General features: G+C 40.3%; 1 protein-coding gene across 3 annotated transcripts in view; it reads left to right on the top strand.

Annotated features, from left to right (window-relative positions):
- The window catches only part of LOC146708444 (testis-expressed protein 2-like), a 35,407-nt gene extending 11,161 nt beyond the window's left edge, over window positions 1-24,246 (top strand). For 2 of the 3 annotated variants that reach the window (XM_085460332.1, XM_085460333.1), the window contains 11 exons: window positions 7,547-9,071; window positions 9,614-9,814; window positions 9,992-10,319; window positions 10,425-10,663; window positions 11,007-11,171; window positions 11,973-12,072; window positions 17,781-17,907; window positions 19,262-19,375; window positions 19,680-19,889; window positions 20,195-20,315; window positions 22,461-24,246. In XM_085460332.1, the coding sequence (XP_085316458.1) occupies window positions 7,560-9,071; window positions 9,614-9,814; window positions 9,992-10,319; window positions 10,425-10,663; window positions 11,007-11,171; window positions 11,973-12,072; window positions 17,781-17,907; window positions 19,262-19,375; window positions 19,680-19,889; window positions 20,195-20,315; window positions 22,461-22,610 (3,267 nt within the window). In that variant the 5' untranslated portion in view covers window positions 7,547-7,559 and the 3' untranslated portion in view covers window positions 22,611-24,246. The remainder of the gene's footprint in view (window positions 1-7,546; window positions 9,072-9,613; window positions 9,815-9,991; window positions 10,320-10,424; window positions 10,664-11,006; window positions 11,172-11,972; window positions 12,073-17,780; window positions 17,908-19,261; window positions 19,376-19,679; window positions 19,890-20,194; window positions 20,316-22,460) is intronic. The other variant, XM_085460334.1, reaches the window with a different exon arrangement.
- The last annotated feature ends 781 nt before the right edge of the window (window positions 24,247-25,027 follow it).

Raw genomic sequence — 25,027 nt, 5'->3', positions numbered from 1 at the left:
CAAGGTTTGTGAATGGGAGAGCTCGAGAATGAAGTGACTTAGGACTTTCAAATCGACGCCATAGCTGCGTCTGCTAAAAATATCAGACTAGTTCAAATCTCAGAGACGTCAAGGTCGGAGGTCAAGTTTCCATAAAATCTTTTGAATGCGATAAAGAAGAAGGAAGTCACTTAGGATTTTGTAATTGAAACCTTTGGTCAGGGATGGGGAACTCCAGGCCTCAAGGGCCAGTGTCCTGCAGGTTTTAGATATCACCCTGGGTCAGCATCGAATGATGAGTCAAATGATTGGTTCATTACCAGGCCTCTGGGGAACTTCAAGACATGTTGAGGAGGTAATTTAGCCATTTACATCAGCTGTGCTGGATCAAGCACACATCTAAAACTTGCAGAACACCAGCCCTTGAGGCCTAGGGGTACCACTTGCTACGACCAGTATTTTTTTTTTTTTTTTTTTTTTTTTTAGTGCCATCTATGAGTTATATACCATGCCAGATGTGTTGGGGCTGGTATTTGATTCTGTCTGATTTTGTGTTTATTGAAGGCTGATGAAGATTAAACTGATTTTTCTACATATTGGTCTAAGAAACATGAGGTATGATCTTAGCAGAAGACACGGTGCCTCAGTAGTTTTCTATTGTTATACTCACACTGCAATATTCCGAAAGCTTTTGTTTTAACTTGAGCCACATCAGTGCCATACTGCTCTGTTTGATGTGTGCTCTTCTGCTTTGTCTGTGGAATTATGTACAAAATCAGGGCACAAGAATCAGAACCGTAAAGGCAAGTTATTGAGCAGACTTACACCTTCACATATTGCTGTGGTGAGAGAAGGCTTATAGAGGTACAGGGAGCCATTCTCTAGAAATGAGTTGAGTCATTTCTCCCACTTCAACATTAGTTTTTATTATCTGCCACAAAAAATTAGGCATAAAATGTTGTGTGCAGCTATTAGATGTCTGTACCCATTACTTATTGTTTCTGCAATGTTGACATTAGTGTTTATGGGGTGTGACACTTTCCTTAGCCGTGAGTGTCGGCACTGGGAAAGCTATTAACTCTGCAAATAAACAGCTGGATTTAAAGCGGGACTGCTTCTAATCCCTTCCCTGGCAACTTGAAAGTGTTCTGGGATTTCATTATACCTCCTACTGGTGTGTTTTGCCGTTGTAGTTTCATCTCCATCCCTTAGCAAGCGTCATCTTAATGCTGCTGATTATCTGAAACAGTGGAGCATGACATTTGAGATTCTCTGAGGGGGTTGGCTTGTGGTGCTGTTCTGGCAGAGAGCATCAAGCACGGTGACTTGCAAAAATACTCTTGTAGTGAAGTTACTGAGCTGCAATCAGTGGAAATGCTGTTAGCCCAATTTAAGATTATTTTAGGCTCAAATGCTCAGAAAAATCATTTTCGGTCTTGTTTTTTTTCTCATATACCATAGAGGCAATTTACTTAATCAACGTAAATTGAACATTTAATTATAACTCAGTTACAAATTAGTGGTTTTGAGAAAAGTGAACAGGTGACCATGTCTTGGGAAAACATTGTATGAGAAAATGATGTCCATCACGTGCCGGATCATACTGATCATCGGGGGGAAGAAAACATGAGGGTCACGGGTGTTTCCACCGTATTTTGGGTGTCAGGCACATAATTAAAGAAGTGACTGAAAAATGAAAAAAGGGAACTTTAGGTCAAAATTCAAAACCTAGTCACTCATGCACAAGTCATTCCTTGATGGTTTGTTGTTTGCTAAATATTTATTTATTCACACTGGAAAAATAGGGTGAAGGTGACGTTGCAACAAACACAAACACCCTGCAGTGTGTAGAAGTGAGAACAATAATCAGATTTTGTGCAGCACACTAAAGCTACAGAATTCTGTATACTTGTACATTCTACTAGTCAGTTTTATTAATTTATTATTTTTGTGCTGTAATGTTTTAGTGGCTATCTCTCTGTACATGTCATTAAACATTGTTTAGTTTTGTAAGAAGTGTAGAGCTGATCAAGAGACATTGCACACTTGTAGGACTGCCCTAAAGCGTATCCTGCTTTATTGTTCTTGTGGATCCTAATAGTCACTATAATGTAACATCAGAGTGTTCACAGTAAGACTTAAAACTAGCAGCTGAGATCATAAACTCATAAAGCGAGGTAACAGACACACACACACACACACACACACACAGAGTTAAGGCACTTGAAGACCCATAAGCCAGTGTTTTCCACTGTGTTGGTATCCACTGTGACCTTTAAACAGTGGGTGTTTGGCATTAAAAAGGTTTTATACTTTCTTTCCTTCTGTTTTGGCTGATCTTTATTTGGAATAATCACACTTCACAAGATTATAATACGTATATATCGGTTGAAATATAATTTTTGTTCCCCGAGTGCCAAGTATGACTTCTTTTGTTCTGGATTCACCTGGGTAATACTTTACGTTGGACAGTCTTTTTCTTTCTGGAAACCCAGAAGTTAGTGTATTAAATTATTAGCTGTAAAATAAATTCTAAAGCTGATAAAACCACAGTCTTGTGAGTATAACAAATTAGCAAATCGAACTGTGAATGTGTTGTAAGAAAGAAGTGAAGTAAGTGACACATGACATGTACCAGGGAGGCGTTTCTCCACTTCCTTACAGTCACATTAGCAGTTCCAGACATGCTGATGAAGCGGGATTTGAAGTTTTTGGTGAGGTCATGTTGGAGGCGGTCCTGTGCTTGGACACACTGAGTCATGCTACTATGATAATTGTCCCCATTAAGAGAACTAAAGTTCCTCAAGCATGATGGCGTATAAATAATGTGGAAAGGCATATTCTCGCTTTTATAGCCCTCATGTTGTTACGGCCGAGAGGGCCCGGCTGTGGGTGTGGACTCAAATGCAGACACAGAGGGAGGCAAACGGGCGTGAACACAGTGCTTTATTTACAAGTGTCTAGTGAAATTACACAACAGGAGACTATGAATGCTATGAATTATGAAATGCTATGAACTGTGAACTGTGAGGCCAAACTGTGAACATGAAACTGAGTGCTATGGCTAGGTGCTGGATTTCACGGATGGAAAAAAGGGGCAGCGGCTTGGATGGAGGTACGCAGTCACTATAATGAGAAGAGACAAGTAGTCAGTGGCAGTCCAGTGAATCACAGCTGCAGGATTAGGCTATGGAGGTTAGGGCTTACGCGTTGCAGGTTTAAAGTGTCATGCGAGGAAGGGGTGTCCAGGGGGTTCCGGGTGAGGAGTGTCCAGAGAGGATCCAGAATATGCGTGGAGTGAGGGACTTGGCAGGGAGGCAGGCAGGTGTAGTCCGATGGTGGAGAAGAAGAAACCAGATGACAGAACCAGCGTCCAGGCGGAGATGAGAGTAGTTCGGGAAACGTGACTGCCAGGTGGGTCCTATGACAAAGAAAAACACGGTGAGGGAAAAGCAGTAGTTGAGGGTTCTCACAAGGGGTTCGCAGCCTAGCACTGACATGGGTTAGCAGAAGATCTGGCAGAGGTCTGTTGTGAATGCTGGTCTTATATGCAGGTGACTTGATTGGAACCAGGTGTGGAAGCTGATTGGAGTCTCTGCCTGAAGGTAGAACCCAGCGGAGTGGAAAAACCCCGTGCTCACCCGGGCCATGACACATGTTGGATCATTGATGAATTAGTTATGCCATTTAACCCCAAAAAAGAAGAAGAAAGATTTTATGGCACCAATTTTTTTTTTTTTCATCATGTGACTGCATTTACTGCTTCACTTGGGGACTTCCCACATTTATTATTTTGACATTGTGAAAGTTCTGGTTGTGAACTTTCATTGAACTCAGTGGTCAGAAGTCAGGTAGTCTGATAGCAGCCCTCAGAGTTTTAACTGCGCTTGTTTATATTCCCTTATAAAATATATTCATTCACCATAATTTCACTTTCTTCATCTTATTGTCCACACTGTATCATTTAGGTCTGCCTGACACATCACCTATTCAGGTGTCTTTATTTCCCTCAGTTCACCAGTCAGTTTAATGTTAGTTCATGATAGAATAAACACAGCAGTTATTCACATCTTTTTGTCCATTTTCACAAAAACTGTATAAAAACAGTAGTTGTTTATACACTTTTTAATGGTTAACTGATTTGTGATAATAGTTTCTGATGAATCTTAAATAATGCATTAAAGGAATTATGCTTACTATTGTAGAGTGTAGGCTTATCTTTATTAAGCTCCTTGTTGCAGCATCCAAATAAATAAGAAAAATGACACTAATAGTTAAGATTATGACAAGGATTATAAACTACAGTCAGTTGCCTCTCAGTATTATAGTCAGTACTGTGTGACATTTTTACATAAATAAGGATACAAATCTTATTTTTATTGTATGTATTTTTGTGTCTGTTTTCATGTTAGTGTGGTTTATTTTACTTTATTGGTACAGATTTTTGTATGGTATTATATGAATGAAGCTACAGCACAGGAACTAAGGTGACGTCATTTTTCTCCAGTTCATTTTAACAACACTAAACAAGCAATGCTATGAATAGCCATTCAGTGCATGCAATAGCTCTGTGGAGCTTTTCTCCTTGCCAGTGTATGCTTGCTTTACAAAGAAGTGAACTGTGAACATGTCCTTAATGAGTGCAAAACATGAGGGTTAATGAGGCTGGCTTGCTTCACTGATTAGCTTTATCAGCATCAGTGGCATTATTCATTCTTCTCTGTCCACCAAGTCTGGACATTGGCTCAAGGAAAAACTCTGGAGACGCAAGACAAACAGGAATCTCCATGGTTTGTGTGTACAGATACAGCCTCTGATGGACAGGCCAATCATAAATATGTAAATATACAGCACATGCCCACTTTTTTTTTTCTTTTTTTTTTTTTTTTGAGCTGTTTGTTTGTTGCATTTCCATAGTGCTCAATTAGGAGATAGAACCAGCTTTCAAATCTGACCCAAACAAGTACATAGTTACCCACTATCAATAATCCTAATGTGTTGCTGGCAAAAACTTCCAGGTCCTTAGAGTCTTGTATGGTAAAATGAAATTCATGTCCAGCTGGCAGTCCACTGAAATGGCCTCATTGTGTTGCTGCTGACTGAAGGCTGTCTAACTGGGGGCAGAGGTGGCTGGCAGACTGCCTGACTGGGTAACAAGCTCACTCGTGACCCATGTCACAATGAGTGGTCAAGTTGAGTCTGTAAATGAGTGAGCCAACATTCATTCCACCTCTGTCATCCAGACAAAGCACAAGGACGCCAGTGCCAAATGTCAACAGGATATTACCATAATTCTGTTTTGACTACCAGAGGATGTAAGCAAAGAGCCAGCAGTTAGACTGACAAGTCACTGTATCAACTTTTAATCATTAGTTACAGTGTTAGTAATTGCAAATTGTGTGTCAGTGTTGTCATTTGACTTTTATCATAAGCCACATACAAAGTGTTGAATAGCAACAAGGAAGTGTGTTGGTAATAAAAATTTAAAAAAAAAGCATCTCTACAGTGGATTCTTTTTACTGTAACAACCTTGTTTTATGTTACACTAGGCCTAAATCCATAAGTTCTGACATATGGAAACCTGAAAATTGATCCATGACTTCGATAAAGCTGCCATCCTGAAACTTCCAAGGACAAATACAGTTAAACTGGTAATTTCCCTTGGTAGGCTATTTGGTAGCAAGGCAATACAATGCTGCAGTTGCATATACTTATTTGTTTTTGTTCAGTTTATTCCGATCATGTATTCGGAAGGTCATTTTAGGAAAAAAAAAGAAATTCTATATAAAATCCAGCAAAGTAAGCTCCAATATCGTTTCACTTATTCTTATTCGGTTACATATCAAAACACTGTTTCAACACCAGCTGTCCTTTGATGAACACGACCCTCCTCCACTGAGTTTCCACCTTCTTTGAGAGCTTTTGACCATATGCCACATTGCAGCATCTTGGGTTCAAGTCTGATCCACTGCCCTTTGCTATGTGTCTTCCCCTTCTCTCCCCACTTTCCTGTCTATTTTCACTGCTCTCTCTGTCCAGTACAGGCAAAACTGCGAGGATCTCAGGGCTGAATTGGTGGTAGTGGTAATTTGGTCATCCAGATATGAAGTCTCGGTATAGACCCTTGTTTCATTTACTCTCATAAATTAGCCATTTTGACTCCTCTGCCTTCAAACGAGCTTTCTTCTTATTGGTTAGCCCTTACAAACGGAGGGTTAGAACAGTCGATGGGTGGAGACCAAACCTGTAAGTCTACAAAAGTCAAATTCGGGATATCAGGGATAGGATATCATGCAGGTTTAAAAGTAGGGAAGAAAAGACTCTGAAGCATAAACCTTTTGTCCAAAAGGATTACTTGTACATACCCTGACTTCAGTATTTGAAACTGTTTGATATGAGCAACCACCAATACAATGGTACATATGAAAATAAGAAAAAGCCAAATAGGGTCAATTTGAAGTCCTGTGTTATGGCTCTCTTCCACAGCATACCTTTTATTCTGTCTTCCTTCTCTCTCCCAACCGGTCACAGCAGATGGCCCCGCCCCTCCCTGAGCCTGGTTCGGCCGGAGGTTTCGTCCTGTTAAAAGGGAGTTTCTCCTTCCCACTGTCGCCTAAGTGCTTGCTCATAGGGGATCATTTGATTGTTAGGTTTTTCTCTGCATGTATTATTGTAGTGTCTACCTTACAATATAAAGTGCCTTGAGGCGACTGTTGTTGTGATTTGGCGCTGCATTAATAAAATTGAATATTTCATTAAAAATGTCAGTCATGTTACATATACTGTTTGGAAAAGCTTCTTCAGTCTATCAGACTTTGGCAGTGATTACTTCTAAGGATGCTCCTTGATTTTTGCTGAGTCATTTGCTAAGTATTTGAAAGAAGTGTTAGTGGTAGCAGGTAATGCGTCAGACGTCGGGTTCTAATCCCTAAATGTGTTTTGGTGGTAATTTAAGATGCCTGATTGCCTCTTAAGTCTGACATAAACTGATTGAGCCGTAAAAAACCTTTTCTTTCTTTCCTTTTTCTTTGAGCACCCACACAGTAATAGATATAGACGCACATTTTCTATATCTATGCTTCCGATGCTGATCGCAAGAAGCTTGATCAGGACTGACTGGTTGTTCACATAGTCTCCCGGCTCTTAGTCCCCATCTGTGCTGGTGTTCAGACTGCTCAGTGGGATTTGCTGATGCACTGACAAGGAAGTGCTCCCTTACTGACTTCCTACTGTGGAATAATACCCCCTATGTTTGTGCATGTCCTTTTAAATAGCTTTTGCATGGATTTGAAGATTTGTATTGTCATATTGCATATCTTTAAAATGGTCATCTCATGCAGACAGCTCTGACTGTAAGCATGGATTCTCCACCCACCCACTTTTTAAGCCTTCTGTTTTTGAGTTTAAGTGTCAATCAAATTAAAGAAGCTGTGCTTAAAGAAAGAAGAGCTAAAATAGCTTGATACTTAATGAGCGTTTGTATCAAGACAGTCTTTGCTGATTTATCTGTTTAATGGACTGACCGTTCCTGCTGTAGTGTAGTGAAATCTCTCTACCTTCTTTTCAGTGGGAGTATTGAGATGACCAGCCGGCATCCTGGCCATGGAGAGAGTACTCACTCCACGGATAAACAGCCACCTGCCTTCACACCCAGGCTCCATGTCCAGCGGCCTCTGTCAAAGGAGAACATTGCCATCCACTTCTCAGCCCTTGGGAAGGAGGAAGAGGAGGAGGAAGAAGAGCTATACTGTACAACTGTCTCCACTCCCTCAGCTGCCATGTATGACTCAGATATCGTGACAGCCTTAGAAGCAAGTGAGGAGATGTTTGATGGGGTGCCATCAGGCTCTGCAGCTGGAGCTGGTGTTATTCCTGAAACATCCAGACTTTCTTCCCCTTCAAGACATCACACTATCAATTCTACCACTCAGACTCTGTCCTCAGCCTCAACTTCAAACTCCTCTCCTACAAAATCTTTGAGCTTTCCCTCCAGTGACAAACCTTTTCTAAGCCTAGCGAAGTCCATCTCCTCTGATGCCGAGTCACGTGATGGGGTTTCCTCTATTCCCGCACCATCACTAAGGCACACGCATCTCATGAAGACTCTCGTTAAATCTTTGTCTTCAGACACATCCCAGGATTTGTCCTCTTCGTCAGCATCCTACCGTCTTCCAGAATCCCGCCTTAACCTGCAACTCTTTAAGCAATTTGCTCAGTCCCGGTTATCATCTGCTGCCATGTCATCAGCTAGTGATTCTAAAACTGCCCCCTCCTCACCGTTGACATCACCAGATAACCGCAGCTTCTTCAAAGTCTCAGAAGTGGAGGCACGAATCGAAGACACCAAGCGTCGTCTATCGGAGGCAATTTCTGAACCGCTTCAGCTGTTGAGTAAGATCATGGATGAAAAGAGTGGCAACTTAGTTGGAAGCAGCATTTACCGGCCCAAGGTACTTTCTGCCAGTGCCACAGAACTGTCAAGTCTTGGTTCTATCAATAGTCCAATGGAGACTAACAATAATTACTGCATTAAGGAGGAAGAAGGAACTGAATGGGAGGGTGAAAGCCCGAGCAGACAGGCCTCTGCTTCAGCAGAATCCCCGCTGAGCACTGCCTTTGCCACTAAAAGTCCCAGCAAATCATCTTTGCTTTACATGTCTGCTCTAGCAAAGCAGGCAGAAGAGGACTATTGCATTCTGTCCAATGAGGAATTTGAGACTTTTACAGACACAGAAGGTGAAAGTGTTGATAAAACTGATAATACTGGAACCGGTAGTCTAACTAAAGTGCCACTAAGTGGTAGTACTGAACCCTGCAGCGAGGATGAATCTGAATATATTGAGCCCCTACCTAGTGTTCCATACTATACTCTCATCATCCTTACTCTACTCCTCTATGGGTGTTTTATATTGCCTCTGCCTAGTTATATTGGAGGAGTGCTGCTTGGGATTGAGCTGGGATTCCTTTTAGCCATTGGTTTTGTGTGGCTGGCAGGACCAAAACGTTCTGGAGGGAACAACATGGGACCTAGACGGCATGGAAAGCTGCTCAATGTGACCAAGTTGGACATTAAGGAACCAGATATCTACAAGGTCAGTGAAACGCTTTTAACAGAGAGGAGCCAACATGGCTTGTTTCAGACAAACTTCAAATCACATAATCTACATTTATCAACACATTTTCTTTCCTTCAGGAAAGATTTGTACATAGTTACAACAGCTGTGCGATTTAAAATCTTTTTTTTTCTTCTCAACAACAAAGCAAAAAAGCAGCAAATAAACGTAGAGAAGGATCCTAGGAGAACTATATCCAGATCAATTTAAAAGCCTTTGAATACAACAAGCCTTTTGTACTTTCAGTTGGTGGTTAGAACACATGGTTCATGGAGATACTTGGGTGACCTTTTCAATCACTGTAGAAATATGTTACATAAGTGTAGAGTTTACTCCATTTTCCAGGTACAGTGATTGATTTTGTCTCTGTGTTTGTGGCTCTTCCAAAAAGGTTTTTCTTGTTTGAATTCTGGAAAGAATATACAGTGTGTGAGGATAGCAATAGCTTTTCTAGTAAAACTATTTTGCAACACATTCCTTAAACATAATCAACTCCACGTAAAATCAGTATATCTTTGCAGGGTTGGATGAATGAGATACAGAACTACGACCCAGAGACGTATCATGCCACACTGACGCAGTCCGTCTTTGTCCGATTGGAGGGATCCATCATTCGACTGTCTAAACCCAACCACAACATCGCCCGCCGTGCCTCGCACAATGAACCAAAACCTGATGTTAACTACATCAGTCAGAAGATTTATGATCTTACATACAGCAAAGTAAGTAGTTACATGCATACATTAGAACAGAATTTATACATTCTTCCAGCTTAACTTTTTTTTTAATGTATCATAAGTCTTTTATAAATTTTGAAATTGTTACCAAAAGAAATTTAAAGAAGTTAAACTTTTCAGTTTGGCTATTATCTTTTTTTGTTAACCAAACTCTTCCCTCAGGTGTATCTCGTGCCTCAGGGTCTCGCCAGGAAGCGAGTCTGGAACAAAAAATACCCTATCTGCATTGAACTTGGCAGGCAGGATGACTTCATGTCAAAGGCAGAAGGTGAAAGAATGGAGGCCAGTGAGGGCACACGGGAGCGAGGAGAGGGAACGGGGGCATTCCAAGAGCGGAGATCATCATCATCATCATCTTCTTCCATTCTGACACTCTACCTATTTGGAAGGACTGGCAGGGATAAGGAGGAGTGGTTCCAGCGGTTTCTGTCAGCCTCTAAGCTAAAGGTGGGCTTGAAGAAAAGTTCCAGTGTTGTAGGACTTAAGAAGGGTGAGTAAGGGCTAAAAGGGCCAGAAGTCATTTATTCTTACAATATAGTTATGCTCTTATAGCAGGAATTCATCAACTCTTTGTTACTTTTGCTGTGACCCACAGCTTTGAGCTGTCACAGTCGCAACAGCAGCCGCAGCAGTCTGGATGAAGCCCTGACATCTCAGACCAAGTCAAAAGACTCATCAGTCTCTTCCACAACAGTGGGCAGTGCCAAAACCAAGCCTCTGCTGGACTACAGTGTCTACATGGGTTCCTTAATGCCTAAAGAGTCTGCAGTCAGCCCTACAGCTGCCAGCCCTGTTCTTCAGAGTCCACAGAGCAGCCCTGGAGCTGATAAGAAGGTAGCACATACTCATTTCACATTCATACTCGTAACACATTTCTCTCTAATTTCCTTTTTGAGGTGTTGTCTCATTTGCGGTGTAACCTCGTTGGACTAAACAGTGACTATACGCAATAAAAAGATCATTCTGTGACATATAATAATACATTTTACATTTGCACATATCCTTGCAACATTGTACCCATAGGAATTCCCCTTTGAGATCAATAAAGTTATTTGTATTCCTAATAAGAGGGGCACAATATGTTGTGTTGTTTGGGGATTGGGTGATATTTTGGAATCCCTTTTGGGATAAAAGGTTTATGTGGTGTTTACAGTAACTCATCTGCTCTGTCTTTAAGCTTCAGAGCACCACATCGGCTCAGGTGCAGCCCGACGGAGAAGAGGACGATTCGGTTGCCTGGGTGAATGCCACTGTAGGCCGGCTCTTCTGGGACTTCCTGACTGAGCCCTATTGGATTGAACAGGTCTCCAAGAAGATTCAGATGAAGCTCAGCAAAATACGGGTGTGTGGAACAAAGCACATAACCTTTTCCCTTTAGGACCGAGACAGGCATACAAGAGAAAAAGGAGTCATGATCAGCTTCCTGTTGATAACAGGTGTCTGGCCACACACAGAGAAGAGACAAACAAACTCTAAATGTCAGTGTGTGTGTGTGTGTGTGTGTGTGATGCAGTGCAGAAGCTCCATACCGGGTTTACAAGGAGAGGGAGAGAGAAAGAGGCACTGCATCATTTATTCTATCCCTTAACCAGCATTTTGCACATGTAGACTTTATTGGGCAGGCCTCCTCGGTATATTTTGCGAGTCATGTTTTTGTTTTGTATTTTTTTTGTATTTTTTTTTTCAAACCCTCCCCGCCTCCAAACATCCATCCACTCATATTTTGAAAGTTCAATTGTTGTTTACCGGCTAGCGTCTTCCGTGAACTAGACGCCCACTCTAACCACAACTTGCAGCTGCACCATGCAGCAAACTGGCTTGTGTGAATATGTCGAAATCAAAACAGAAGTTGGAGACCCCCTCCCAGCCGTCTCGATCCTGACCCCCCTCTACAGCGCCACATGCAGTTTAGTGCAGTAGAAGAAGCTGCTTGGCCCCTCAGTTTCACTCTAATCCTGTCCCCCCCCAGGCAAAACCTATTTCACTTCATGAAAAATATTTTGATACTGATTTAGATTTTGAAAAATGATACTCTAACTTCTATATCTGCTGTTGTCAAGGTTTTTTGTTTGTTGTTTTGTTATTGCTTACTAAGTATACTCGGAGAGTATCTTCAGCCAAATTGTATGCTTGTGTCTTTCAGTTGCCTTACTTCATGAATGAGCTCACCCTGACAGAACTGGACATGGGCTCGACCACTCCCAGAATCCTCAGGGCATCTAAACCCTGCATTAACTATCGAGGCAAGAGACAAATCAATTTGGAACCATAATACACTTACACACACACACACACAGTGAACAACTAAAAGATGCACTGGCAAACATGAGCTCTGTGCACTTTATTTTTTTTCTCTCTCAGAAGACTCTAGTTATTGTGCAATATTTGCCACGGAGAACATTCGAGTATCTCGTGTTTTTAAAAACACAGCACCTCCACACAGGCCATTCATAGTCAGATAGCTATGCCCATGGTAGAGATAACAAAGATAAGGGGTAAAATTCTAATCTTTGTTATCTATAAAGTTACAAGTGGTTTGGTGTTGCTTGTATAAAGCTGTCACAGATCTGGGTTCCAGCTTTCAGGGGATTTTTCTTTTGTTTGTTAACACTTAATGGCTAATGGTGAGCTTTGTTATCAAGATACAGTGCTAATTAGCGCTAAGCAAAATACAGATTAGATATTGCAATTTCACTAACCATGATAGGATGACAGTTGACTGTTGGTGAGCAAAATCATATTTTGTAGCATGCTGTGAACATGTCTGTGATCTGTTGGGCATTTTACCATTGAGTCTCGCTGTCGGGGTCTTCCTCTAGTGGCCATTTAAGGAACTGCAGGGTTTGGCACTCAAACACTGGTTTCATTTCTTAGTTCTGGAGATGTCTCCATGGTACAAACTGAAAAATAATTTAACTTTACTTTTGCAAAATTGCTCCCTTTTGGAAATCTCACTTATGGAAACACAACTTGAATTAAGACATATTCAGCGTTTTTGACCATTTATAAATATAGACAGTTCTGTACCACTTAGAGTAGCTGTTATCTATAGCTGATATTGTCTGAACATCAGCTCTACTATAAATGTCACTGTAATCTCTTGTCAAACATGAATGTGACTAACCTCAAACGGACTGTAGCCTAGTTTTATTTACTGTAGTTTTCTAGGTCACATAGACAAGTTTTTCATAAGCAAACATGACACTATATGTCAAAGCTTTCTTTCTACAAAAACTCCTACTCAGATTTTTTTGCTATGACTTTGCTTTTTATATTTGGTGGCAGACGCCTCTGCAGTCCAGACTTCCAGACTTTAAACTGTCAAAACTTTAGATAATGTCATTTTTAAAGCTTGGTGGACAAAAAAACTCAGAAATGACATTTTGCCTCATGACTGGCCGTGGGTCTCTTTCCCAGACTTTTTGCTGTGACTAATAAGTTCACAATTCTGAGACTGCGCTCTCCATCCAAACAACAACAACACCGGCGATCGCTGTGCTAACTTTACTGAAAGCAACCCTGTCCACACTGACAACAAAAAAGAACTAGTTAAACTAGAACGACTCAGCTTTTTCATCTTTATTTAAATTTTTGTTGCATCAGTTCACAAGAGTTGCCTCAAGTGAGTTGGAATATCCAAGCACGACTGCTGTTTAGTCCTTCTAGTTGTGAGGCGAGCCAATCAGAAGAATGTTGGCCCAGATCGAGGGCAAAAACGAGGGGCTGCAACAAGACCCAGAACAAATAAATAAGGATTATTTTTGACTGCTGCGCTAGAGTCCAACAATAAAAATTTGGAGCAGGAAATGATATAATATGTAGTATAGTACAGGTCTTTTTAAAAGTATTTTATAGCAGCAGTAGAAACAGCAACATATGAAAGTTAGGGCCACATCATTACCTGGTATAACTTCTGTGGTTGTGGTTGGATGTGGTTGCTGCTAATTATAATTTAAAAAAAAAAAAAACCCAAAGGAGATAACACAAGTCTTTGCTAACACCTATAAAAAGAAAAACTGCTCCATTCAAGAACATGCAAAATAGAAATTTTTGTACTGGGCAGTAACAGCCGTTTATTCACTCAGTCTGTCAGGCAGGGGCAGGAGTCGGTTCAGTAAAGCTCATAACCCTGAGCTCCTGTATTGTTGTCTTGAGTTTGGCTAACTGTATGGATGTATGAGTGGAACTGGTGTACAGTAACATTTAATTCATGCAAAAAACAAAAACGACAAAAAACCCTTTAGCAGACATGTTACAGACTGTTGTACAGAATACAACTTATTTAAAGTGTAAGGCTTTGTTTAGAAGTCTAAAGAAATTTAATTGTGTTCTCATATACAGCACAGTCCATACAGGTAGGTTGTACTTCACGGCTCTTTAGCAGGTTTTATGGTTTTATGTGCTCCAGATAAATCGAGGCTTAGCTATGTGAGGTCTTAGCTCTGCATAACTATGCATGTTCTAGAGCACAAGCAGCTTTTACATGAATACTTCTGTGACTATTCAGTAATGCAGGCGCACTGAGCTTTCCTTTCGCTTGTACAACGTAACCTTTGTCATTCTACATTCTGTAACTGATCTCTCTTTTCATCTGTTTCGCATGCACAATCTTCTATTTCTCTTCCTGGTTTTCTCTTCCCCTTGCTTTCCCTTTCATTTCATCTTCCTCTTTGTGCCTCTACTCACTCTTTTCTCATCCCAACGCTATGAGTCACTGCTTCATTTTCATCACTGCAGCAGCACTCACATAACTCTATAATAAGGGCAGGAATTGATTGTGTCTCCAGCTGAGATGGCAACAGTAGTTCTTGGTTCAGTTCCAGACAAAAAACCCATCAGAAGTCTCTCTAAACATAATCAGTTCGCATGGAGCTCGTTTTCACTGATGATGTTGATATTTTGTCAGTTTTTATCGCACTTACTCCCCAAACAGCTAAGGTTGCCAGAGGTTTCTTTTCTTTATCACAGACAGTAAGTGAATTGACAGATATCACTTACATTCAATTAAAATTTGTGATTTTGATTTTTGTTTTAGCCATATTTCTTGGAGGTCGGGGGCAAGTGTTTTATCTTATTTTTATGCCAGGTATTTCAGGTTTTAGGAAACTTGCAATCAAAATGGTCAGTTTAGGTTTCCTTTGGAAATTTCCACTGGTGTTGTAGGGGCTGAATCCTTCAGGCAGCTCAGGTCCTCCTTTATCTCGTCTCATGCCGCTCCTTCCTGTAACAATCCTGCTGAGTGCAATGGATCGATGAATCTTTTCAGCTGTGCATGTGTGCATGTCTTGGCAAGCAATTGTATCTACGTGCCTGCACATTTGTATTCATGCATGTTTGTTGTTACATGCTTTTTTTTTTTTTTTTCTCTTAATGTCAGTTTCTGATGGACACAAGAAAACAAGTACCCTCCCTGTATATGTGAAGGTATTTCTTTGCAGTTTGTTTGGTGGGGCTTCACCCTAATTAGGGAAGCACTGCTCTGATCCAGCTGCTTGCACCGAGGTCATCTTCTTTGTCCAGACTTACAAAAACTCTGTGCTCCTAACCCAACCTGCCTCAGCTCACACCTCTCCAAATTGGTGGGCCCATCAATGCCCTGTAGGCTCAGCTGATCGAAGCTGTTCTTTCAGCCCCACAGTCTTTCTGACTTCCTGTCTATTTTTAACCAGCTGTTTTGTCAGACATTACTAACTCTCTGTACTTTCTGTACTTTCATTTGTTCCAGGTCCTTTTTTTTTCACCCCCTCGACTTTTGGTTTTGTCTTTAACGGCTTTAACTCTGTGTTTCTGTCTGGCACAGCAAACTTATGGCATTATCTAGTCATTTAACACAAACCAACGGTATCAAGGCAGCAAAACAGTGAAAACAAAGCATGCAGTTTCAGTCCTGTGTGTACTTTCCCCACATGTCAGCTCTTGTTAATATCTGAACAAGTTTCCATCATAACCTTTCCATTTTGATAGTACTAATACTTAAACAGCAACAACAAGTATCCAAAGCCGAAATATCTGTATTACAGATGATTTGTTAAGTAACAACCTATATTAACATCCCAGCATGTTTGGTCTTTTGACCAATCATAGCACTTCAGAGGCTCTAACAGTCAAAACCAGGATCATAATGTGAACCCTGAAGCTAATGGGGATCCATTGCAGCCAAATTAGCAACAGTGTGACGCATAAGTACTTAGAAGATTTAGTCAGAAACCTCCCACTGGCATTTTGAATAACTTAGGGAAGCTTTGTTAAGACAAATTAACAGTGAATTGCAATAATCCAAATGTGATGGATATAAAGGCATGATCATCAAGCTCCAGTTCAGCATGACACAATGGAACTTCACTTGGCACACCAAGGATACAAAGTTTCCATTACCTTACCTACCACAAAAGTGTCGGGAGCACAAACAAGGACTTCTGTTTTCCCATCATTAATGTGGAGACAACTGTCAGCCATCCCAACGTCTGAGCACCTGTGCAAGATCTGCAACTTAGTCCTTAAAGGAGAGATATAACTGATTGTTATCTGCATTGCAGTGATAAGAAAAAGTGCTTTAAATGTGCTAAAGTCAGATCCAGCATCAACCAAAAAGAGCATTCTCCTACATCACAATGTTACAGGACCTTTAGGGGTCAGTATCTTGCCAAAGGCATAAACTTGAGCAGCCAGGAACCAAACCACCAACATTCCAGTTATTAGAACACTTGTAAAGGTGTGGGGCCATTATCTGCTCCAGGACATTGATTCTCCAAGTCTCTGTATCTCTGTTGCAGGGATTAAAGACTATTCTTTCAAAAGATATTTCATTTTTTGGTGTTTTTAATGATGATGTTGGACAGTGTGGTCTAACACATTAGTCAAGAATCTTCCTCACGTATAGAACTGATGACTATGAAGGTCATATATCATGCAAATTATATTGCACTTTTTTTTTTTTTCAATCCCAAAAATGTTTCGTCAAGGATAAAAAAAGATCACTTTTGTTTGATGGGGAACAAGTTGACCCACAATAGCTGTCTCGCCCACCTGAGCCCACTGTAGGGAAAAAGGTTTCAGATTAGACCCTTAATTCATCCTGTTCAGATTTAAAAGCCTGTTCTCGATGGGCTGTTGTCACGAAGCTGTTAAATAACTACCCAGGTTGTGGACTTTTTGGCTCCCTACTGCTGTTCATCAGTTCTTCATCTCTCAAACTTTGCTGCCCTCTAGTGGTGCCAAGAGAAACACACTAACAAGTTTATAGTAAGTCTTTGCACACAAAGACCATGTGACTATTTTATAAGGAGAGAATTGGGGGTGGAAAAAAATGGGGAAACATGGGGGGGGGGGGGGCATACACAGCCTGCCCCAGTCAAGCCAAGCTTTCTATGGAGATTTTTAACAAGTTTCTACTATCAGATTACAGCAAATTTGGTAGTACAGAGGTAACAAGAAAAGAGGAGGGAAAGGAGAGCCCTGTTTTTTGCAGCCAGATCTCCCTGCTGTTATCAAACAGAGGCTTAGGGAAAAGCTGTGTGCTCTCCAACTGTTCCGCCTACGTTTAAAGGATGTCTTCCAGTTTTTCCCTTCCTTCTCGGGGTGCTTCAGTGTGTCTTTCTCATCTAAGCAGAGAGATCAAGAAAATAAAATCAGTTGGGTTCCCTGCTTTAGTGATGCTTGGAGGGGAATGAGAGGTGCCACAGAAAGAGCAGCACAGCTTTATGAGAATAGTGAGAGTAAGTCTGAGACGAGAGGTGGTGAGGATGACTGTGAAATGGAAGATTCTCAATGTTTTAGCTTCAAAATTAGTAATTATGTTTCTTTCCACTGTCACTAATAGACTCAGATTGGGAAGCCATTTTTTTACAATATAACAGTGATCTGCTAATCTTACATTTTGCAGTTTCATATCTTACTTTTTTTTTTCCTAGTAATCTTTTTTTTTTTTTTTTTTTTTTTTTTCCCCCCTCAGGTCTGTGGTTTGACCTAGAGATGACCTACAGTGGCTCCTTCCTGATGACCCTGGAAACCAAGATGAACCTCATTCGCCTGGGCAAGGAGGGAGAAAGCCTGCGCCCTGGCGAATTTGGCAAAGATGGGTAAGACAGTCGATCTCCACCACAATACTGTGTGCACCTGTTGGAACAGCCTTTGTTGGATTTAATGCAGAGTTTTGTGGGGGGTGGGGGGGGTTCTCCTGGGACTTAAACAACGCGTGTGGTCTTTAGTATCTAGTACACTGTCCGGTACCTCACCTGTTTCTCTCAGTGTTTTGTCTTTTCTGTCTCCTATACCTCCCCCCCCCCCCTCTTTTTCCCTGCTGTTAACTTTGGATTCTGCCTATATGGGGTTGTTAATCGGATGCATTTCTTCCCTCGGTGAGTGCTTTAATCAGCATCAGCTTTCATTTTCCAGTTACAGTTTCTTTAGTTTGGGAGTCGTCATTTCCTAATACCAGCTATAATCTCATTAGCTTTTACTTCATCTCTCTCCATTTTCATCCCTCGGATTACGTCTTTGCACTACAGAGCAGTAACATGTTAGTATGTTAATGTAAATACAGATCAGGAGGCACAGATTCCACTTTTTTCAAGTCCTGGTATGTTGTGACACTCTGTACTACTGTCAAGAGTTATTAGAAAGCTCTGAAAGAGTAAAAAGTATCTGACAGCATTGATTTTCTGACATTAAATAAGGATAAGGTCATGTATTGACAGTCATCTGTGCCATCCATCCATTTCTCATCCAGTCACTCCTGTCAAAGGATCACTTTTCTTGTGTTGAGCAAACGTCAGCTAACCATACAGATAACCCACCGTCTAAAGACAAGAGAAAAAATAATAATCTTTCTATCTTCTGGCTTCAGTCAGCTCGGGGATTTCAGCAACTGTCAGGAGACATTGGCCATTCTGCTAAGCATGCCAAAGAGGCATTTGGAAACTAAACATCGCGTCTGAAAGTGATTAGACCACTGGGCCTGAACCAAAGTCGGCTGTCAAAAATTCCTCTGTCTCACAGTACAATCAAAAGAAGAACTGAGAACATGTCACATGACAGATACGGATACAGGTGTCCTGTCAATTCTTCCATTGCTTTTTGGTGTAAAAGGTGCAAATTAAAACCACTGGTCTACAATATGAATGTTTGGGGATTCCCAAAAATAATGGGAAAGGGGGCTTTTTTTTTTTTTTTCAAGGTCTCATGAGGAAACAAGGTGTACACCACCTGAAAAATTGTGAAAATAATTCTCGTGAAGCTTTGTTTTTCTTTTCTTTTTTAGTAACTTACTAAGTTGTTTATTAAAACAGCGTTATAAGCATGTGTGCATGTGAGTAATCATAGATGGCATATTAAAAACGATAAAAAACACAAAGCAAAACCGTTTGCATTTGTTAATAAATGCATAGAAGCCAGCACATTACAATCCTCATTTATTTGTTCATGTGTTTCTAGATACAGGCCACGAACTTACTGCTTGGCTGACAGTGATGAAGAGTCATCCAGCGCAGGTTCATCAGATGAGGAAGACTCCTCAGATGTTTCCAATGATTTGACTGGAGCGGAGGGGTGAGTGTAAAGGGGCGTGCTTTTTGTAATCAAAGGACTGTAAATGTAAACAGGAAATGAGTGTTATGATTACTTCAGGTTACAAAAGTACTGGTTAAATTTAATTGGAACTGGGACTGTCTAAAAAAAATGTATGTGTAATTCATTTCTGATCACTAATTCTAAAATAATTTCACCTGTCACATCTGTATTTATTTCACTAATAAAACTAAATAATAGAAGAAATCAAAATGAAAAAATAGAATTATTGGATTACAGGAAAGTTTGCATTGTTTAACCCAAATCTTCCTTTTAATAAATACAGCTTTGTTGGAGGACATAAATCGAGCAAGATCATGCGCTTTGTGGACAAGATCACAAAGTCCAAATACTTCCAGAAGGCCACAGAGACGGAGTTCATCAAAAAGAAAATGGAAGAAGTGTCCAACACACCGCTGCTGCTCACGGTGGAGGTGCAGGAGCTCCAAGGAACACTGGCAGTCAACATTCCCCCTCCTCCTACTGACAGGATATGGTATGTGAAGAAAGTCTTGTCCTGCTGTGTAACCTGTGGAATGCACAGAGTGAAGGTGCAGGTTTACCAGAATGACAACAACACGTTTGTTGTAAACAGTTTTTTAGACTCCAGATACCTTTACCCTAAACTTAAATCCAACTACCTTTGTTTATTAAGTAAACTGTGAGGATACCCAGAACTGGTGGAATTACTCAGCTAAATAAATGTGTATTTCTTTATACAGTCTCTTACTGCCCTCTAGTGGTGGCCATATGTCAGTCGTTAGCCGTGATGGTGAGGGTGTTGATTGTTTTCTGGTGCAGGTATGGCTTCAGGACACCACCTCACCTGGAACTGAAGGCACGACCTAAACTGGGAGAAAGAGAAGTCACTCTGGCTCATGTCACAGACTGGATAGAGAAAAAACTGAAGCAGGAATTCGAGGTATCGTAAACACAACATTTCTCTTTAATTTTTGTAAGTCACTGACACAGTCATACTTCGGAGCACAGCAACATTTATTTATGGTTCCGTACAGAAGGTAGAGCTAAAAAGACACACTTTGCTGATGTGCTTATGGTCTTCGTCTATGTATGGATTTATGTATGCATATTAGTATGTAGGGTAAAGTGTAGAGCAAGGCAGTGATGCCAGCAGTTGTAGTCCTCAACCATGCGCACAATTATGACAACAGCAGATGGTGTTTAGAGGATTTGATGCACTTGAGACTAGGGCTGGGCCATATTATACCGTTCACGGTAATACCGGTATAATGTTAGGCAACGATAGGAAAATGAAATATCGCGATAGAATGGGAGTAAAACGCGCATGCGCAGTGCCTTTGTTTTCATACGCACATGGCCGATTGTTGAGTGAAACAGATGAACCAGAATTGGTTTGTAAAAATGGTGCAACTTCCGTGATGTGGAACTGGTTTGGTGTTTGTCCGTCAGATACACAACAAAGCGGCCGTTGTTATTGTCATATTTGTCGGACTAAGATGCTCTTAAATCTGGGAGTAATCTGGGTCCTAAACTCCGTATGCTTCAGGTCAAACAACACTGCAGCATCACTTAGAGTTAAAAACTGTCTAAATTCTTTCATCTTTAATAAAACGATCAGCATTGCTGCTTTACCAGGTGTAACTATAAAGTTTAACTTCCAGGCATCCATGAAAACAAAAGTTATTACATTTAACGGAGTTAGAAGTTAGCAGGAAGCTAGCGGAAGTTAGCTCGCTAGTTTCGCTAGTTACCTAAGCATGATATTGCATGTTCTGACTGAGAGATTTCTGAAAAAAATCAAACGTACAGCTCTGCTATCACTTCCAACATAAATGAAGACAGGAAACTAAACAGCAGTGATGTTTGTAGGGTTACTGAAGTTGGGCTAGCTGGTATATAATGATGTGCTACGTGATCGCTAGCGATACAGCTATGTTAGCATAACATAAACAGTGAAGCTGGAGGACGAACACTAACACTTTTCCACTTATAAAAGTTAACGTGAAGGTTCTTCATGGTTAGAGACAAATGCAATCGCATGGCAGGATGCTGTAAACGGACCAAACTTCAGTCAGGAGAACAACTGAGATAATCCATCCACAATACGAGGTTAGTCATTAATATACTGCAACAACATGGGAATAGAGCAGCTGCCAGAGAATTCAACATTAATGAATCAATGGTACAGAAGTGGAGGAAGCAAGAAGAATGAGTTTAACAAAGTTTGATTTATCTGACTGCTTTGTTTCGCTTAATGTGCCTTATAATCCCGTGCATTTTATGGTCCGAAAAATGCGTACTGCACACTGCAGTTTAATGTTGCAAAGCACCTATTTTTAACTTCAGTGGATATTATATATGGTTATGCTCAGGATATGTCAGCCCATTTCTACTGGAAATGCCTTTTGGTTAAACTTTCAGCAAGGAATTTGCATTTGCACTGTTACATTTTTATAAAGCTTTAATGTACATAAAAACCAGCTTCTTGTTTAAGTGAAAATAAATGGAAGGTTGTCTTTTTGCGCTAGTAATGTTGTGGAGTTGTATTTTGTCTCGCATCAATTATATCGTCGGTTATATCGTTATCGCAAATTTTCAAATATATATCGTGATAAATATTTTTGGCCATATCGCCCTGCTCTACTTGAGACACATTTTTGGGTGCATGCACTTTTGTAATGGAGTGAAGGTTAAAAACAAGTGTTAACATCATTAGCTGTAGATTGTTACACAGTCAACATTTCAGCTCCTTAATTACCTTTTTGGCAGTTTTTACTCATCTGGCATGTTAGTTAGGGAGCTGCTGCTACTTCACATCAAAGGGATTCAGTTGAGTAGGTTCAAGCATCTGACTAGGATGCTTCCTGAACACCTACCAATGGAGATGTTTCACTCAGACCCAAGACACACAGAAATCCCTAGAAATTATTCAAATTTTCCACCCATTTTCAGTCTAGTCAATTAATGCACTAGGAACATGAGTGCATTTTATTAATAAACTGGGCAAATTAACCACTTCACTTTAGGTTTCACGCTGAATCAAGCATATTAAATACTGCCTGTCCATTATCTCTCCATCTTTTAGAAAATCCTTGTAATGCCAAACATGGATGACGTGTGGCTGCCGATCATGCATTCTGCCATGGACCCACGCACAGCTGGTGGCCCTTTAGTTGGCCCCCCAGTGGACCCAGAGCCTTCCCAGCCAGAGAGGGAGAGCACCAGCCAGCCATGATGATTGTTTACAGTATTTCCTAACTATTACAGGGTCTTAGAATGGAAACCGGAGCCAAAGTCGATAGGTCTGACGCTACTGTAACACGAACACATTCCCATAGAATAGACTATGAATTCTACAAGAACAAGGTAGAGTCGACCAAATAAACACTAATGACAAACAAACTGTTGCTTGCTGCTCCCTTAAGTGGTATTTATCAGAGGATAGATTGATTTGTCTTTTAGAGTTTAAGGATGGACATATGAAGGGAGTCACGTTTGGCTCAAAACCGGGAGGGGGTTAAGCTAATAAGAGGAGAACATATAAGTATATAATGTGCTATGAACATGTCAATGTGAAAGCATTCACCACATACCTTACAGCCTGCACGTGATGAGACAGTGAGACGGCGCATGGTAGGCCTTTTTAGTTTAGAGACTGAGCAAGTGGTGCTCACAGCGTGATGTATGTAGATTTTTCTAGAGAAACAGGCGAAATAAATCAGATACTTGATGTTTATTTACCGAAAAAGATTAAACCTTTAAGTGGCTTTGTGTCAGCGACTTTTAATCAGGTGTTAACTTACAGTATTGATTTGTGCTGTGACCAGATCTTGAACACCCCGTTCACTTGCCAAACCCTGTTCTTTTTTTTTTTCTTTTTCCTTGTTTTTTTTATTAATGCCACTGATGCCATTATCCGTGTTAACATGGAAGAAATGCTCAAGAGCAAACATGCGTCATGTAGGAACTGTCGTTCACAGCGTAAATTTAATGCTTATGACAAGTACGCAACAAATAAGTGCAATGTTAGAAATGCTACATAGAATTTAAAATGATAGAGACTATAAGTGTATGTCTGAGAAGTAAGAGCCCTGTAACACGTCTGCTGAATGTACGTACGGGTGTTTGTGGCTTCAGTTGTTTTTGAATGGAAACGTCTTTTCTCCCGGCAAACATTTGACTGGGATATGCAAATTATTGCACAAATACTAATGAAGGTTTTCTTATGATAAACAGTAGCTCTCCTTGCATATCATTTTAGACATGTCCTATTCGATAATCGGGCTTACGGAGAGCTGAGTGGCTTATTTATCGATGCACTTAACAGTTTTAATTAAGATATGTGACAGTGCTTTAAAACGACTTTAACCTCCACGCTGTATGTAGAAGGACACTTCAGTGAAGCTAAGGTACAGACTGGTTCATAAACCTATTGCCAAGAATGTGCACCCTTCTGGGGGAAAAAAGAAAAAAAAGCTCGTTAACTTTGTTTCTAATCTTAACCAATGTCCTTTAATTAGGCCCAGAGTTGGACTGCTCTTTCTGCTCACAGGTACACATCTTGTATTGACAAAGCATTGTGAAGTGACATTTACAGATGTACTACAGTACATGCGTTAATGTTGAGGGGTTTTTTTTTCCTTGTATTTTGGAAGTCTAAGTGGGTTATGGTTTCAGGTTTTGTGTCAATGTTTTTGGTATAAAGAGAATTAAAAGAGAATTTTTTGATGATATATGTAAAGCTCATGAAGTTATTTGTATCTGTGAATTATTCATGACTTTTTAAAATTTACATTTTAATTTCAAAGCCAAATCCAGTGATTATGTGTATCTGCCTTATTTATAGAGCAAAATAAATCTTGTCAAAGCTTTTTATTGTTGTTTTTTGCTTTCTCACAATTTGGGTTGCAAATGCTTAGTTTATCTTCTCTAGCAGTGGGTCTTGTTTTCATAATAGATTAATAATAATTTGATGTTGGGCTCAGTTCATCACTTAAATCACGTTGATTTTTATTAAAGCTTATAGTTGGAGCTGTAACCATCTCTTTATTGTACCTAAAGGTATTATAGGTAAAGAACTCAAGAACTTCATCGTTTTCTTTCACGTCTGGAAGTTTTAGTTGTGATGTAACTTTTTCCAGTCCTTACATACTGTTTTATAACTGTTGCCATCAAGAGACGGATATGTTTCAATGCACATATTAAACAAATATGTAGGACTGTTTTCTTCCATTTGCACAGCATCGCTAAATTTAGAAATATTCTGTTTTAGAGTGATGCTGAAAAACTAGTTCATGCATTTATTACTTCTAGGCTGGACTACTGTAATTCGTTATGATCATAACTGACAGGAAGTGGAATTGATTCACTGAACACTTCTTCCCTATTCCTTTCTTTTCTCCTTCTGGCAATTTTATTTATACAAGATATACATGAGACTGAATGTGTACGGAAACTGAAGGCATTAAAGACAGAACAAAGCAAAACAACAACACTTATTGACCTGTGTGAACAAAAAGGTTTTGAGTCTGTTTTTGATCTCAAGTCAGCAGGCTGCTTGTTCCAGAAAACTGAAAGCACCCTCAACAGACTGAGATTTGATTCTGAGAACAGTTAAAAGACCCAGTCTGGGTTTTTGACAGTCAGCAAGTC

This window comes from Copadichromis virginalis, linkage group LG6 (assembly GCF_057382275.1).
Source record: "Copadichromis virginalis isolate Kocher_CV1m ecotype Utaka linkage group LG6, C_Virginalis_male_GT1.1, whole genome shotgun sequence".
NCBI lineage: Eukaryota > Metazoa > Chordata > Actinopteri > Cichliformes > Cichlidae > Copadichromis > Copadichromis virginalis.
Note: the sequence above shows the minus strand (reverse complement) of the source record. Positions and strands in the feature narration are given on the sequence as shown.